Source organism: Rhea pennata, chromosome 3, assembly GCF_028389875.1.
Source record: "Rhea pennata isolate bPtePen1 chromosome 3, bPtePen1.pri, whole genome shotgun sequence".
NCBI classification, from domain to species: domain Eukaryota; kingdom Metazoa; phylum Chordata; class Aves; order Rheiformes; family Rheidae; genus Rhea; species Rhea pennata.
The window spans coordinates 68,360,236-68,375,962 of record NC_084665.1 but is presented as its reverse complement, the minus strand read 5'-3'; the positions used below and the strand labels follow the sequence as shown (position 1 = coordinate 68,375,962).

Sequence of the window (15,727 nt, the reverse complement as noted above, 5' to 3'; positions counted from 1 at the left end):
CAAGAATATCCTTAATTCCACTGGCTGCAATATAAGCCTGTATTGTTCCAGCTGCTTTTTCCCTAGGACTCTAAACACTCACAGCTTCTATGAGAAAGAAAAACCAAGAAAGGAGAGCAAAACTTCGTCGGCTAGATTAACATTTCACCAGTTGTACTAAAGAATTACGATCAGAGACAATGAAACAGCTCAAGTGATCAAATTTGGCATACTTCAAATGCTAACAAACTATTTTGAAAACTTAATGGTAATTAAACAGATCAGGAATACAAGACGAGAGGACCCAGCAGCAAGTTGTGTCCATGCAAGACAACATTTAGCTACACTGCAACTTCTGGAAAGCAGTAAAGGCAATGTTAAGGGAACAAGGCAACCTTAACTCTACCCTCATTGAGCTGAAGTATGTTGCTAACACAAATACTTGAGTGCAAATTCTTGTTTGTTTTTAAACAAAGATGCTGCAGAACACTCTTAGACAGACACAAGCCTAATTTCTTCATCAAGGCAATAATATTTGAGTTTGGTCAAGAAAGGTATTAAGAACTATACATGATTATCTCTCACTTGAAAAAGTAAGCCTGCTTCATGTAAGCAACCAACATTTGCTACAGGTTACCACCTTCTCAGTCTTGTCTTGAGAATTCTTTTCACTTATTCCCTCAGATAAAACTAAAAACACTACCACCTTGCCATGAAGGTCATCACACAACTCTCATCCAAGACAAAAGGATCCCTGAGCAACTTGGGATTACTATTACTACTACTACAGTAGACAATCTGTGGTAACCAGGACAGCAAATGTATGCATCTTTCAACATACACAAATTGGTGTTACTCATATCACAATTACAGAACTACACCTAATTGCTTTAGTTAATCCTTCCACTTATCTCAACTTCATATTACAGATTTCTAGTGTTAAGAGTACAACTAAACTTTATTTTCAGCAAGACATTCATCTGTTACTTGATAAATGCAAAATTTCTATAAATATTTAGTGTAGAATGATGGTTGGTCCAGACCAACTTTTGTAGAGCTGTTACTGTTTAGTCTAGATATCCGAGATAATAACATACTTCAAAATTTGATTCCAGTGGAATTTGTTTTACTAAGTACCAATCTTAAACAAAGGTTGTAACCGCTTTTCCAATACAATTACTTGCCAAAAGTTGGGAAAAAGCAAAGCAAAAGCTTTTTTTTTTTTTTTTTTTTTTTTTTTTTTTTCAAATGAACTAAGGCTTTTAAAAAATGAAAAAATTAAGGTCATGATATCAAAAAATGAAGTATTTTTATTTTGGATCATTTTAAATCACTGGGGCTGATTAGATATATCCACAAATATTTCCAGAACTAAAATTAAGCTTGCAAAGCAGAAGGAAACATAAGTAGAACAAAATTATAAATACACGTGGATAGAAGCTTAAAGGTCAGTTTCTGCTCTCCTACTGAAATTACATTATTTCCTAAGCACATAGACTACTGTCTGTATATATTCTATTCTTTCAAAAAAATAGTAAGACTGAAGAAAGTGAGAATAGAAAAAAAATATTGAAAGTTAGACAGTGATCGAATCTATAAACATTACTTTATAAAATAAAGAAAAAGATAAAAAGGAAAGAAACCTAGATGTCCAGAGGTCCCTTCCAACCTTACTGATTCTGTGATTCTATGAAGCGTCAAACTAAACAACTGGATAACTAGAGTAAATCACAGAATTCAATGAGAAGTTAAAAAAGACGAAAAAAAAACCCAAGAAAACCCTTGATTTTTCAGGAGCACTTTAATGGAGACTATCAAGGTAGTCTTCCAATTGTAAAAGTGTGGTTCAAGAATAAAAAATGTCTTTATAGTTCTCTTAGTTTAGGGACTTGTGTTATTTCAAAAAAAAAAAAAAACTATAGAAAACTGGATACTTAGGCAACAGTGATAGCAGGCTGAGATTTTAAAGGAACTGCTTTTTTTCCTGTAAATAAAGAAGAAAAATGAGATTAGCTTTCTAAAAAGTCCACACATAAAACACAAATAGTTTTGAGAACTCACAAAAATATGAAAACCAAAACAAATTTACCATAAGTCTGTGTGGGTTTGTTAACAAAGCTAACAAGCCTAAAAATATGAAAAATATTTTACATTGAATTTTATGTTGTTTTCACATTTACATTTTTCAGCAATAGCATCTTTCTCATGAAACTGAAAGTTTTAAATGCATCTTTTTAAATTGAAAAATGTAGATCACAACTAAATACTGTTGTCACGAGAGTTAATATTTTATTGAAGAGCCCAAGTCAGAATCACCATTTCCCCTCAACAAGATGCCACACTGCAACATGTAGTAAACAGAATGGTGCTAACCTCTCAAAACAATGGAGCCTGAATTTATTGAACCAACATATGGGAAAAACAACTACTAAGCTAGTGCAGCATTACTTAGATAGCAAAATGTCAAGATGGTAGCGTCAATTCTAATAGCATTCCGTGCAATTTATCTTTGTATTTTGCATAGAGGCACTGTGAACTTTCTATTATTAGCTGTAAATCTATGATGTTGACTATGTCATTAATGAAGTTTTATCAATGACTATATGCTAATATCATTCATGCTACCCTTTTTTCAACTTTTCATCAACCAGGAGATGTACAAATAAAGTTATCCACAGTAATTACACAGTCTAAATTAAACTATTAACATAACTAAAATTCAAAATAGCCCTTGCATCATATTCTTCCAATAGTGAAATACAGCTATAATCACATTTCTCATAGAATAGTTGAGACTGGGAAGGACCCTCTGGAGGTTACCTAGTCAAACCCACTTCTTCAGAGTAGGCTGCTCAAAGTCTTGTCCAGTTGCCTTTTGAGAATCCCCAAGGATGAATTCTTCATGACATCTCCAGGCAATCTGTTCATGTTCAACCACACACTTATAGTTGATACACCCTCACATTCATATGCTTAAATGGAATTTCTTGTATTGCAGTTTGTGCCCATTGCCTCTCATTCTGTCACTGGACACCACTGAGAAGAGTCTGGCTCCATTTTCTTTACTCCCCCAGTCACTGGATATACATACTGGTAAGATTCCCCTGACCTTTCTCTTCTCCAGACTGATCAGCCTCTCCTTGTAAAACAGATGCTCCTATCTCTTGATTAGCTTTGTGCCCCTTTTCTTGACCTGCTCCTGGTACGTCCATGTTTATCTTGTATTGGGGAGCCCAGAACCAGCCACAGCACTTTAGGGGCCTCACAAGGGTGAGTAGAGAAATAGGATCACCTACTTCAACCTGCTGGTGACTATTCCTTATGCAACTCAAGACATTGTTGGCCTTGTTTGCTACACGGACAAGTTGAACACAAGTCAGCAGTGTGCCCATCAGGGCTCCCACATCTTTGCCTGAAAGGCTGCTGCTCTCCAGCACGTTGGTCCCCAGTCTTTACTGATGCCTGGGATCATTCCTCCCCAGGTACAGAACTTTCTATTTCTCTTTGTTGAGCTTCATGAGATTCCTCTCTGCTCAATTCTCCAGCTTGCTGAAGTTCCTTTTCATGGCAGCACAACTATCTGGTCTATCAACCACTGTTCCCTGTTTTGCATTATCTGCAAATCTGCTGAAGGTACACTGTACTGCTGTCCAGGTCATTAATGGCCTCTGCATCAACCATAGTGATTGGCCTCCAGCTGGACATCATGCCACTAAACACAACCCTCTGAGCCCAACAGTTCAGCTAGTTTTCAAACTACCTTACTGTATACTTATCTAGCCTATACTTCATTAGTATTTTGTCAATGAAGATGTTATGGGAAACGGTATCAAAAGCCTTGCTAAAGTTGAGGTAACATCCACTGCTCTTGCTTCATCCGCCAAACTAGTCATCTCGTTGTAGAAGGTGGCTATCAGTTTTGTCAGGCATGATTTCCTCTTTGGAAAAAACAAAAAAAAACAAAAAAAAACAAAAACTACTTCCAATCACCTTCTTGTCCTTCATATATTTGAAAATGGTTTCCAGATTTTTTCCTGTCTTCCACTTTGTCCCCCTCCTTCATTATTTTTTGCTTCTGCTCTTACAGAAAGAATTACTTAGTACAAATAATAAGGAAGAAACATAAATAGATTACCAATTTAATTGAATCACGATGGACTTAAAATATTGCAGATCAGAATATTTCAATTGTAAATGCAAAACAGTATTGTTTTTAAACACATGGTGACAACACCACAACTTCATTTATGCACTCAGTTTTATTTTTGGACAAGGGGGAAGCCAAGAAAGTCCAATTAATATTATTTTAAATTTATACAGAGATGTTATTTAAAGTATCTTGATTTATGTCAAAACAATAGCAAAAGTCTTGGTACTACACCGTTTTTGTCAGTTACTCTATTTAAAAGAAAAGGGGGGGGGGAGTGGGAAAAGAACGGTATTTCAAGAGCTTTTATGTGACAAAATTCCTGCAACTTCAGAACATAGATATACACAGACTTTTGTTTGGATAATTTGATGGTATGCTGACTTACCAATGCTAGCAAGCAATGCTTAGCAAGTCCTCACTGTTTCTCTTTACTGTATGGGAAACAGCAACAAATCTGCTGAGCAGCTCATACCTAGTGATGATAGCACAACACAGCTGAGGCATATAGTACCGTTAAATCCATCAAGGGAGACACCAAAAACATGGATGCAGTACAAAAAGCAAGACAGAGGAATACCTTCTATTATAGCTAAACATTCTGGAACATTAGCTACCACAATAAGCAGAATGCAAATTCAAAATCCTCATTTGAAAAAAAGTCATTTAAGTTATTAAGCTTCATCTTAACTAATAGTCCTATTAGAACATGGATTTGCTCGGACTCAAAACAGTAGTTAAACATATTAAAAAAATAAATAGAATTATATATTTTTAACAACTCATTAGGCCAAGAATGATCCTATGTGTTACATACACAGCACAGGGCATGTGCACCTTTTAGAATCAAGAGGAGGAAGACTTCAGTAGCTATTCATAGGAAGGATCTCCTCAGGTACCACACCCTCCACACTATGGGAAAACTTCAGCCTCATCATGCATCTGTATTCCAGCATAACCCAAGAGTGACTGATATTATTACTGGTTCACGTTTTCCAACTGCAGTTTTCCCAGAGACAACACTGTTAGTACAATCCTGCCACTGTGATCAGCTCATGAGTTACCGTTTGATTACTCCTGCCTCAAACTGACATCCTGAAGAATTGTGGACATAAGAGTAGTTCACATTGCCTCAGGAGGAAAAGTACTAATTATTGTGCATTAGCTCTGTATACAAGGTAGTTATCCTGTAAGTGGAGTTTTGGGCATGCAATCCCTGCATACATAGTACATATTCAATGCTGCTAGAGACAAAAAGTTCGATTTTACCAAGAACATTCATTTGGCTTGCCCATGAATCCTAAGATGAATGTAACTGAGTTTAGTTAAAGAGGGAGGATGAGATCCCTTCTGCAGATTTCAAGTACTTACGCAAAAAGGAACCAGAAAACAACAGGACAAATAGTTAAATATACAATGGATAAGCTCCCATGGGAGCTGAGGGAATGCCCGCAACTGCAATAGACTCAGAATATAAAACTAACTGTAATAGCATGTCCCATGTGGCAGAAAATAATGTTTAGACATGCCTGTGGCAGGTCAGTTAATTTGCTGGTAACTTCTCAAGCATTTGTTCCAGTATGTGTGCTGTAGACAGCAACTCCTAACAGTCCAACAGTAAGTCCCTTTTGTTAGCAAAATACCTGAAGATTATGCAACCAAAGGCATCCAGGCAAAAGCTACACTGGTACCTGACTTGAAAAGTATGTAATACATCAAATATTAAACAAGGTACACTAGACAAAAATGAGAATATTTTTCAAGGAGTCAGCTAGGCCTGGGAAATGCTGTAACATTTCCAGTGCTAGTTTTCTTTTCAGAAGAATCTGAAAGAGATACTTAGATGCCTGTTTTTGAAAATAGTAAAAGTTTTCTCATTCTTTGTAACTCAAGATATCCTATCTAGGCACCACAGCTAAAGCAGCTACTATAGATTGCCTAAAATGTAATATTTGAGTTCACAACTTCAGTCCAAAGCAGCTACGAGTTAAATCTGACTACATTTTTCCTCTCATTCCAAAGGGACAGATATTCTAGTGCAAAGCACAACACAGAAATTTTAAGGAGGAGCAAAACTACAAGGAGAAAATACGCTGTCTTCTATACCAAATATGCCATCTGTAACTTCCAGAGCAGTTTGTTTCTAATATCCATATGCAAGTCTGTTTGCTGTGGGTGTCATATTAGACACTATTTTGCAAAACAAACTGGATAATATGGCATTGCATGGTCACATCTTTAACATACTGAACCCGTAAAATGAGAACCACGATATTCTAAACTAGCAGCTTATGTGGCCACAGAAACTTCTCATCACCCAACAGCCGTCCTGTATGACTGGAAGCAGCAACAACAAGGCAAGGAATTCAAATTCATCAGTGAAAGAATCAACATACCGTTTTGCTGACTTTAATAGGACTCAAGTCCTGTTAAGGACTTAGGCTGTTGCTTCATTTCAGAACAAGAGAAATGACTGGAAGCAACACGTAAAAAACTAGAAAACCAGACAGACTTCCCAAGTTAATTCACTGGACTCTTCTTTTCCTTTCCCCCATAGATCATAAGTAATGGAGTCTAAGAGGAGCTCGGAGCTCCTATTCTGTGAAAGCAGCTGCTAAAGGTGGTTTAGGATTGGGACACAGCTGTGCAACAGGCCAGTCTCATTCTGTTTTGTCTGTTCTCTTTCTGGCCCACCAAAGTGCCACATCAACAAAGTGCCTTTGGTGCTGCTACCTGGAGAAGCTTTTGAAAATATCACCTACATAAACTTTCAAGGCATAAAGCAAAAGTCCTTATGCACCATGAACATGGTTTTCAAGTGATTGCAAAGTTTATCAAAATTACAAAATAGAACTAAGCACATTTTAATCTGTCTTACAGGAGGCTCGCTGGAAATATTGTTTCCAAATATATACTGCCCTACAAAGCACATCTTTTTTTCCAAGAGGGAACCAAACTCTAATATTAGATAAATTAGCTTACTTCTGTAAATGAGGAGTTTCTACAGTTAGAGCAATACACAAGTTTGACTAGTGTGCCTGAAAAAGTGATGCAGTTCATGATGACTAGCATTTGCCTCCTCTAACTTTCCAATACAGAACATCCTCTCACATCTTTTTACTGAAGCAACTGGCATCTTTGGGGAGACAGTATTAGCCTGAAATCATCCGCTGATAAGGTCTACTTATTATCTTGCTCATATAAAAATGCTCATAAGTCAAACCAAAGGTCCATCTAGACCAGTACCTTGTATCTAACAGCAGCAATAGCAAATGCCAAGGGAAAAAGCATAAGAATGTGAGATGTAGGAATACTTGTACAGTCTCTCTGTCTCCAGCCGTTGTCAGCTATAGGTCTTTCTGAACCAAATTGCCTAAAGATTTTTCTTTCAAGGATTTATCTAACCACCTTTTAGAGTCATGTAAGCCTTTAGCCTCATAATTGGACATTTCACAGCATCAATGTGTTACACACAAAACATCCCCTTTGGCTTGAATCTACTACCTAAGAAATTAAATCAGCAGTACCTATAAGCTGTTCACTATTCTCATGACAAAAACTGAACAAGCTTTAAATTTGTTCATACTTCACTGTGAGTACCAGTATACTGAAATATTACTAATAAATTAGCAATTCATATTTTTCTTGAAAAAAATCCAGTTATTCAGAATCTCTGTTGGAAAGTGCCTGTGATGGTGTTTACCTTTCTTATCTTTCATAGCTGCTATCACCACAAGAAAATTCAAAAGGGAAGTCAAGGACAGACTTTCATTCCACCAGGCACAAGTAATGCTTTTTCCTTTGCTTTTATTTTTAAGCTGGAAGTTTAACGTGCACATATAAAAATCTTTTAAAAAGTCACAAAATGTTTTGAAAACAAGAAATATTTTCTTTAAGCCACAATCTAAACAAACTCTAGAAAAACTTGGGTTTTGAAAAGAACTGCTTTGACTGCCACAAATTACTATAAATTCTTCAGAGTAGTTCCTCCTTAGAAACACTGATAGTGCATCTTCTGTACTTTTGACCATTTTCTGCATTATCTTAAAGTAACCAAGAAAGAAAGGAGAGGCAAGCACCACTGTTTTCTCTAGTGAAAATGAAGATTAGCAGGTGGCAAAGGATCCTTCTGTTCATCAGAATTTTTGTGATTCTCTCACTGCTTTTGCAGAAAGATGTGGCTTTACTGTTTCGTAAGAATTAACAGTACGAATAACAGTTTTATCTAAGTGCAACAACCATGGTGTATAGACAGTACATTTGTAGATCTTGTAGATATACACATGACCATTGCTCATCACCCTTAAGTAAAGGATGAGCTCTAGTAGAAGAACTTGAGACTCAGTACTATTTCTGAATAAAATGGAAGAAAAAAAAATTTGCACTACCACTACTCAGCTAGAGAGATGGGGAACATGATACTTCAATGCTTATGACAGGAGCTACTCATAGAAAATCTGCTAAAAACACAGGCTCAGAAACAGAATTAGCAATATGAAAAAGTTTGAAAATTAAAATGTTTTTTAAGCTGTTGGCATATCCTGTGTAACCCTAGGGCAGATGAACTAATAGCACATATTGCAGACATGAGATCACTTTCCAAAGGATTTATGTTTTGCATTTTATCTTATTTGCTAGTATATGCCAGAGTACATAATTAAGGATGAATGAAGAAGGCCTTAAAAACTGGGTTTTAAAATTAAAGGTTAACGGACCCTAAATGTGTGAACACAGCACTGTAATGAACTCATTAGATTTACTAAGAAAAGCATTCGTTAAACTCTCTCTGCAATGAAAGCATACTGTACTCATTGCCTTCCCCTCCACACCATACAGAGAAACATTTCTTTATATAAAGACCTGATGCCTTACCTCTATATCACAGCTGTATTCTGTGCCATCCAGGAGCACCACTTTACACTGCACAGTTTTAATTTTCTTGGGAGACTTCTGGGGAATGTTCTCCATTTTAATTTCACCAGTCTGTACCTCTTTGGTCTCCCTTTTTTCTTTTTCTACTTGTTTTTCCTTTTCCTCAGCAACTTTTTCAACTTCCATTTCTTTACCATCTTCCTTCGCAGGCTGCATGAAATACAGTTAAACAATGAGCCCAACTTAAGAATGTGAGAATGTGAATTTTCTTCTTAATTACTTCACTTCTTTCATACGCTATCAATAAATAAGGCATTAACCTTTCATTAAAGTACACATGTACTGGAAGTACAACAACCAGTTCCAGCATTAAGGCTTTCCATTTGAGGAGAAGATACGAAAAACAGGTTTTTCCTATTCTTGCTCACAGACCACAGATGGTGCCTTTTCCCCTCCCCTTTTTTTGAAATGAGAACTTAAGTGCTTTATTGACTCTCCTCCTGTCTCCCATTTCCCCATTGCTAACAGAAAAGAATTTAACTCCAGAAATTATACAAAAATGAAAGAATACTGCTTATGAAAGTCAAGCTATACAGAATATGAGGTTTGAGTTTAAAAAAATTGACATGAAAATTTTCAAAAAGCAAGACTTTGGGACACCATAAAAATTAGATTTGCCTTGCGACTCAGCAGTGACCTCCCAGTGTGAATTACTAAGTACAGTAGCCACAGGTAGGGTTTCTACTAGAGAAAAATACAGGATTGAGAGAGAGAGAGAGAGAGAGAGAGAGAGAGAGAGAAGGACTCTGAGATAACTAAAAAAAAATAAAATAAATAAAATAACAAATGGATTAAGTTACCACGGAGATATTTTTTGATACACTGACTTCAGAGACAAAACTGACTTAAGAAGTTTTTGCCCTCATCCCTGCTTACTCTACTGCCCCTCAGACTATCCCAAAACAAGTGTTCGTGAGGTTACACTATAATCAGATTATTTTTTGACTGCAACCATTTTAGCAATCTGTGACAGAATGTGACAGAAAAGAAACTTTTAAAGTACTACTCATAGAACTGTATCAACACCCTGCAAAAAAAAAAAAAAAAAAAAAAAAAAAGGCCAAGTAACAGTCAGCTTTCCGTGATATAACCCCAATAAAACCTTACATGTGTTACAAACTGTGAAACAGGACCACTTAAAATTGCTCTTAAGCATTTACTAGTTTTCTCACATTTACCTGTGTTTCAGCACTGCTAACAGAGTGTTTTTCTTCTTTCTCATCTGCTTTAGCATTATGCTGATTTTCTGTTGCTGCTTCTTCTAAGCTCCTTTTTGGCTGAGCCACCTCCCCTGGAAGCTGGCATTCACTTTCTTCAATTGCTTGGTCTTCTCCTACAGCCTTTTTCTTAGCCTCATCTTTGGGCTCTGACAAGGTGTAGGATTTTTGTTTCTTAAGCCATGGGGGCAGGAAACGAGAAATTCCCTTGCTTTCAGATGAATCCTTTTCTTTCTTCTGGCTCCTTGGACTGCTTTGGCTAGTTGGCACTGGGACAGAGGAAGAATCTAAAGCTTCTTCAGAGGATGCTTTTCTGGACTTTTGATTTTCTGGAGTATCTGATGCCTCTTCAGGCTTGTCCTTGGCTTTGTCTGCTCCCGCCTGCTCAGAATCTTTCTTTACTTCAGTCTCGGAGCCAACTTCAGTTGTCATTGTCACAATTTACACTTAAAAAAACAAACAAACAAAAAAATCTGTTTACTGATTCTTACATTATTTGTAGTAACAATCCACAAAGGGTGCTAAATTAAGCGCATCAGGATTAAAGAACTACTTACTGCATCCTCTTCAAACTCTCAGCTCAAGAGCTAAACAAATTAAGAAGCTAAAACTTGATGCCATATAGATAATAAAGATTTTCAATAACGCTCAGTTCTGTGAGCATTACAATTACTTTTAGACATATGTGCTACAAGAGTGGTACAAGTTCATTTTGGTAGCAAAAACTGTCATGTAAATACTCAAAGAAAAAAATGTAATTGCCTAAAAGCTATATAAAGGGAAATTTTGAGTTGGTTATAACTATGGAAAGAGAAGAGAAACAAATACAAATGAATAAAGAGGAAGCATCAAGAGGAAAAAAAAAAAAGGACAACCTAAATACAGCATATGACAAAGGAACTGCTTCACAGTTTAATGAAGAAGATGATAGAAAGATCGAAGGGGAGAACAAAACCCTAGGGCAGAACCTAGATCCTGGGAGCGAAGAAATTTGTCTGCGTTGTCTATGGCCTGATGCAGAGATTCTGCAATCCAGGATTCTATTATTCCTACACAAGCTGCACGCATATGCGGGGTGGGCTGGGGGTTTGTAAGATGAGACAGGTCAGGAAAAAAAAAAAAAAAAGATTGACCAAAAAATTGTAATAGATGGATCAATAGAGTAAATATTGATGGGAAACAGTTTAGTTCAAAACAGGTAACTTTTCAGCCATCCCTTATATATGAAACTACAGATAAATCTGACTTAATTATATGCTCAGTCATATTTGCTTCTTTCACTTTGAATCAAAGTCAAGCCATTAGTTAGATAACACCTCAAACCTCACTGTTTTTCATTTGTGTCCCCACGTATGGCACACGCATGAAAGCATCCGAGAGGGAAAAATAATCTCATTAGAAAATCATACAGAAAACCAAGCAGTGAGTCTGAGATAATCCAGCTGCTGATCAGAAGTACCAAATCTACTGCTTGTACACAGAGCTGTTGTTTACCTTCCCTATTGCAACAATCTCATCTCACCCCTGTGAGTAGGGCAGAATGCTAGACTGTGCCTTCCCTCTCAGTCTTTCCTCTCGCACATTCAGATTTGTCAGTTGGTTGATACAGTCCAAGTTCCTAGGATCAATTCTTGAAACGCAGCTGTCTGAACAGAAGGATTCCTGTCACCATAGATTAACCAACCTTACTCCCTGACTTCCCTGAGCCTTGGCTAACTAGGTGCTTTGCCATATTACCTATGAAAACATTTGCTTTGATTATCATATCTCAAGTATTTGCATGAGTGACACCACTATGTACTATGTACAGCTTCAGAGGAGTCAGTCAGCTAAATCTCTCCCAGAAATCAAGGACCACAAGAATTAATTTAGATAATCAATTTACCTGCTTTGCTTCAAAGGAACCGTAACACTGACTAGTTCATAAGAACAGAAGGCTCTCCATTTTGTTTTACCCTAGTCCTATATTGGACAGACTCAGCTATTAACATTTAAGTCCTAATCTTCAAAGAAGTCTTGATTTGAAGTGTAATCTTAGAACACAGGATCCTTTTTATGAAAAGATTTCTCTCACTTCTATCAAAGACCGCTTGAAAGGCTTTGGAGTGCAGCTGTGTTTCTGCATAGGAACCTGGGTCATATCCAGAAATGGAAAATATACTTTAAGGATAACATGGAGTTAAAAAAAAAAAAAAAATACACCCAACCACCAAACAAACAAAGAAAAAAAAAAAATCAAGAGTGCGTAGTTCAAAATCATGGTCAAGCACCTTGAAAATTTACACACATCAAAACAGAGGGGAATATGGAAGTGAAGTTTAAATCCTAGAAAGCTTCTTTTCACTGCAGTTAATCTTCATCTTAATCCATTGCTTCCATTATGCACACACACACAAAAAAAAAAAAAAAAAAAAAAAAAAAAAAAGTCTTCAGCATCTAAGCAACTTATTTGTCCACCTACTTCTGGAGTTCATTTTCAAGACAACGACCTGAGTAAGTACAAGTAGCAACAGACAATTCTAAACATGCTTTTTTGCTTAGTTTTTCATTTTGAAATTCACAATAAACTCAAGAAATCAAAATTTGATAGATATATCCCTACAGATTATTCTCCTGTGATTCTCAGAAAGTATCATGCTGGGGGGCGGGGGGGAAATCATCCTGTTTACCTTGAAATAAGTACATCTCACTCCACTAAAAGACAACAAAGATGTCTGTGTAAGTCATGCAATGGTTTATTAGAACTCCCCTAAGTGCAACTTTTTTGATCATCATAATAATTCCACTTCAGAATCGTTATCTACATGAAGCTTAACTAATTGCGTACTTTCTCTTCCAAGAATTAAAGCTCACATGGGATATACATAAAAAGAACCAGAAAGGGTGCAATAAGGGTTTTAAGACTTTAAAACAATTTCTAACCTCTGAAAAATACATAAGAAAAACTGAAACAAGGTCACATGTACTTTAATTGAATATTTGAGAATAAATACGAACAATTGTTTTATTTCTTGTAGTATTACCGATTTAAAAATATAGTAGAAAACTAGCCTGCATTTCACAGTTCATTAGGACAGGCCATTTACTAACAACATACTCACCAGTTTCAACATGTAAAATGTTTACATCAAAACCATAAGAAGGTAAAATCCTGCCTGAAACAGTCAAATTTTACATTGTACAAAATGAATTATTTTAACTACTAGGTAATACCTGAGGAACTTGTTACTACTCTCAGACAATATTTTCAGAAATGAAACCCAACTGTTTTCTGCAGAGCACAATCTCTTATCCTCAAAAATCAGGTTGAATGCATTATCAAAGGTTTCTTTCTTTTGTTGTTTTGTTTACATATTTCTGTCAAAATTTAAAGGTTTTATTTTATCAATAGCTACACAAAAAAATTCATAGTATCAAGTAGTTCAGTGCAACACACCATTTTGCTGTATCTTTTTGCTAAAGGTGTTGATAGAACCTACACATATTCTATTAACAGACAAAGCAAAAACCACATCTAATTTCACTTCTCAGTAGTTATTTAGATTGATTACAACAATTGTAATGGCTGAAGAAGCTCTCTGAACTCAAAGAAACAGATTCACAACCAAAGGACTCTTTTCATCTTTAAGAATCTTAAGGTTGAAACAAAAACATCCCCCAAATTGGCTCAGTTAAATCAATCTACTTCATCATAATATGATGGGGCCTCCAACACACCCTGATCTCTAGTGAAACAACTTGGATACTAACCAGTTTGTACATAGAAACTTGCATCCTTCTCTGTATGCATACATACACACAACTGTGTAGGCATACAAATGTATTTTGATTATCAAATCTAATCATTCATATTAACTTCACATTTTAAAGAACATTCCTGGATGAGACTAGAATCAAGAACCATCAGATTAGTGAAGTACTGAACAAGTTTTAGAGAGTTAGAACAAAACCTACACAAAAATATATTTTTATCTGTATGAAATTTAATCATCTATTTTCAAATCAAGATTATCTTTAGTAACTGAACTCAAATCTACATGTTTTTACTCTGAAGGTGACATTAAGCATTTGGTTTGCTCCTTCCCAATGACTGCTATGCACAAAAAGCAGTTAACTGCAAAGGCTGAAAAGACAGACTGCCGACGCTGCATTTTTTTTTGTCTCAACAACAGCGATAGGACAAAAGCCTGTCAAAGCCAATCAGCTTCCCGTGCTGTGACAAGACCACCCGAGTTAAGGCCTGGCCTGAACTCATGCAGTCAGACCATCCTCTTTGTAAGCTTAGAAGCAAGGCATTGATGGACAGAATACCAAGAACACTCCGATACGACACAGTCGAACAACGAAATAAGATTTCTTTTAAAGCTCCACAGTTCATAGGAAAGCCTAATCCAGGTCATTGGACAGTTAAAGCTATGTTACAATTCAGATATTTGGCACTGTAGTAATGTCTTCTGACAAAAATACTTGTCTCAAACGTAAGACAACTTAAAGAGGAAAAAAAAAAGAAAAAAAAAAAAAACTCCCAACACCCATACACCTCTTTTCTCCCCATGGTTCTGTCCAAAGCACACCTTAATGCTAAATGGGAAGCTCATTTTCAACTAAGTAACCAGGGGAGCAAACTAGTATTGCCAGGCTTTACATTGGTCAGCAGATGGTGCCATTCTAGTTCTAAAAACCAGTAATACATTCCAAAGGTCCAACTCACAACAGCAATCATCTTTCAATTTCAAGTATATTTCCCAAGCTATGACAAGTAATTTTATGTTGCTAGAGACGCATTAACAAAATATTTGAAGTATATGGAGTTTCAGAGCCAGGCAGATAAAATTACTCCTCTGTAACACTAAAAGTTAGAATTACATGTGTACTTGCATGTATGTATGTGTGTATGTGCATATACACACATGCACCATAGTCTCTAAGCATACCTCTAAAAGATTAGAGAAGACAAAATAACGTCTTCCCGAAAGATACTATGCCTGTAAAATCATATTTCCAGAGAGTTCCAAGACTGTGCATAGTCTCTTACTAGCCACTAGCCCCAGAAAAAAGCTTAATGGGAACTATATTCATAAGCATTCCTTTTCCTACACAGTTGAAGTCACTTGTTCATATTATACATATATTTATTACTTTACAAATCTACGTCCATTCCATCATACACTGAGTATTTGCAAGCATACAATGTTTTCTTCTCAATTATAGTAGCTTGCCTGTACTACCAGGAAAATATTTTTGTTATATGAATATTGAAAGATCATTAAGTCAGTAAAACTATATTCCGCAGTGTTAGAAAATTACTGCAAATGTGCCATCACTTCTGTCAATACACAGAATACCCAAGACTCACCATAAAAAAATTGGTATAAAAGCTGACATGAACTTAAGAGGCTTCTTAAACAATGTTATTTATAAGACAAATACAACAGTAATTCTTAAGGTCACT

At 36.2% G+C, this 15,727-nt stretch overlaps 1 protein-coding gene across 10 annotated transcripts in view; it reads right to left on the bottom strand.

The window, feature by feature from the left end:
• Positions 1-15,727, bottom strand: part of EPB41L2 (erythrocyte membrane protein band 4.1 like 2) — a 114,454-nt gene that overhangs the window by 55,360 nt on the left and 43,367 nt on the right. For all 10 annotated transcript variants that reach the window (XM_062572547.1, XM_062572555.1, XM_062572545.1 and 7 more), the window contains 2 exons: positions 10,237-10,721; positions 8,999-9,208 (listed from right to left, as the gene is read on the bottom strand). In XM_062572547.1, the coding sequence (XP_062428531.1) occupies positions 8,999-9,208; positions 10,237-10,707 (681 nt within the window). In that variant the 5' untranslated portion in view covers positions 10,708-10,721. The remainder of the gene's footprint in view (positions 1-8,998; positions 9,209-10,236; positions 10,722-15,727) is intronic.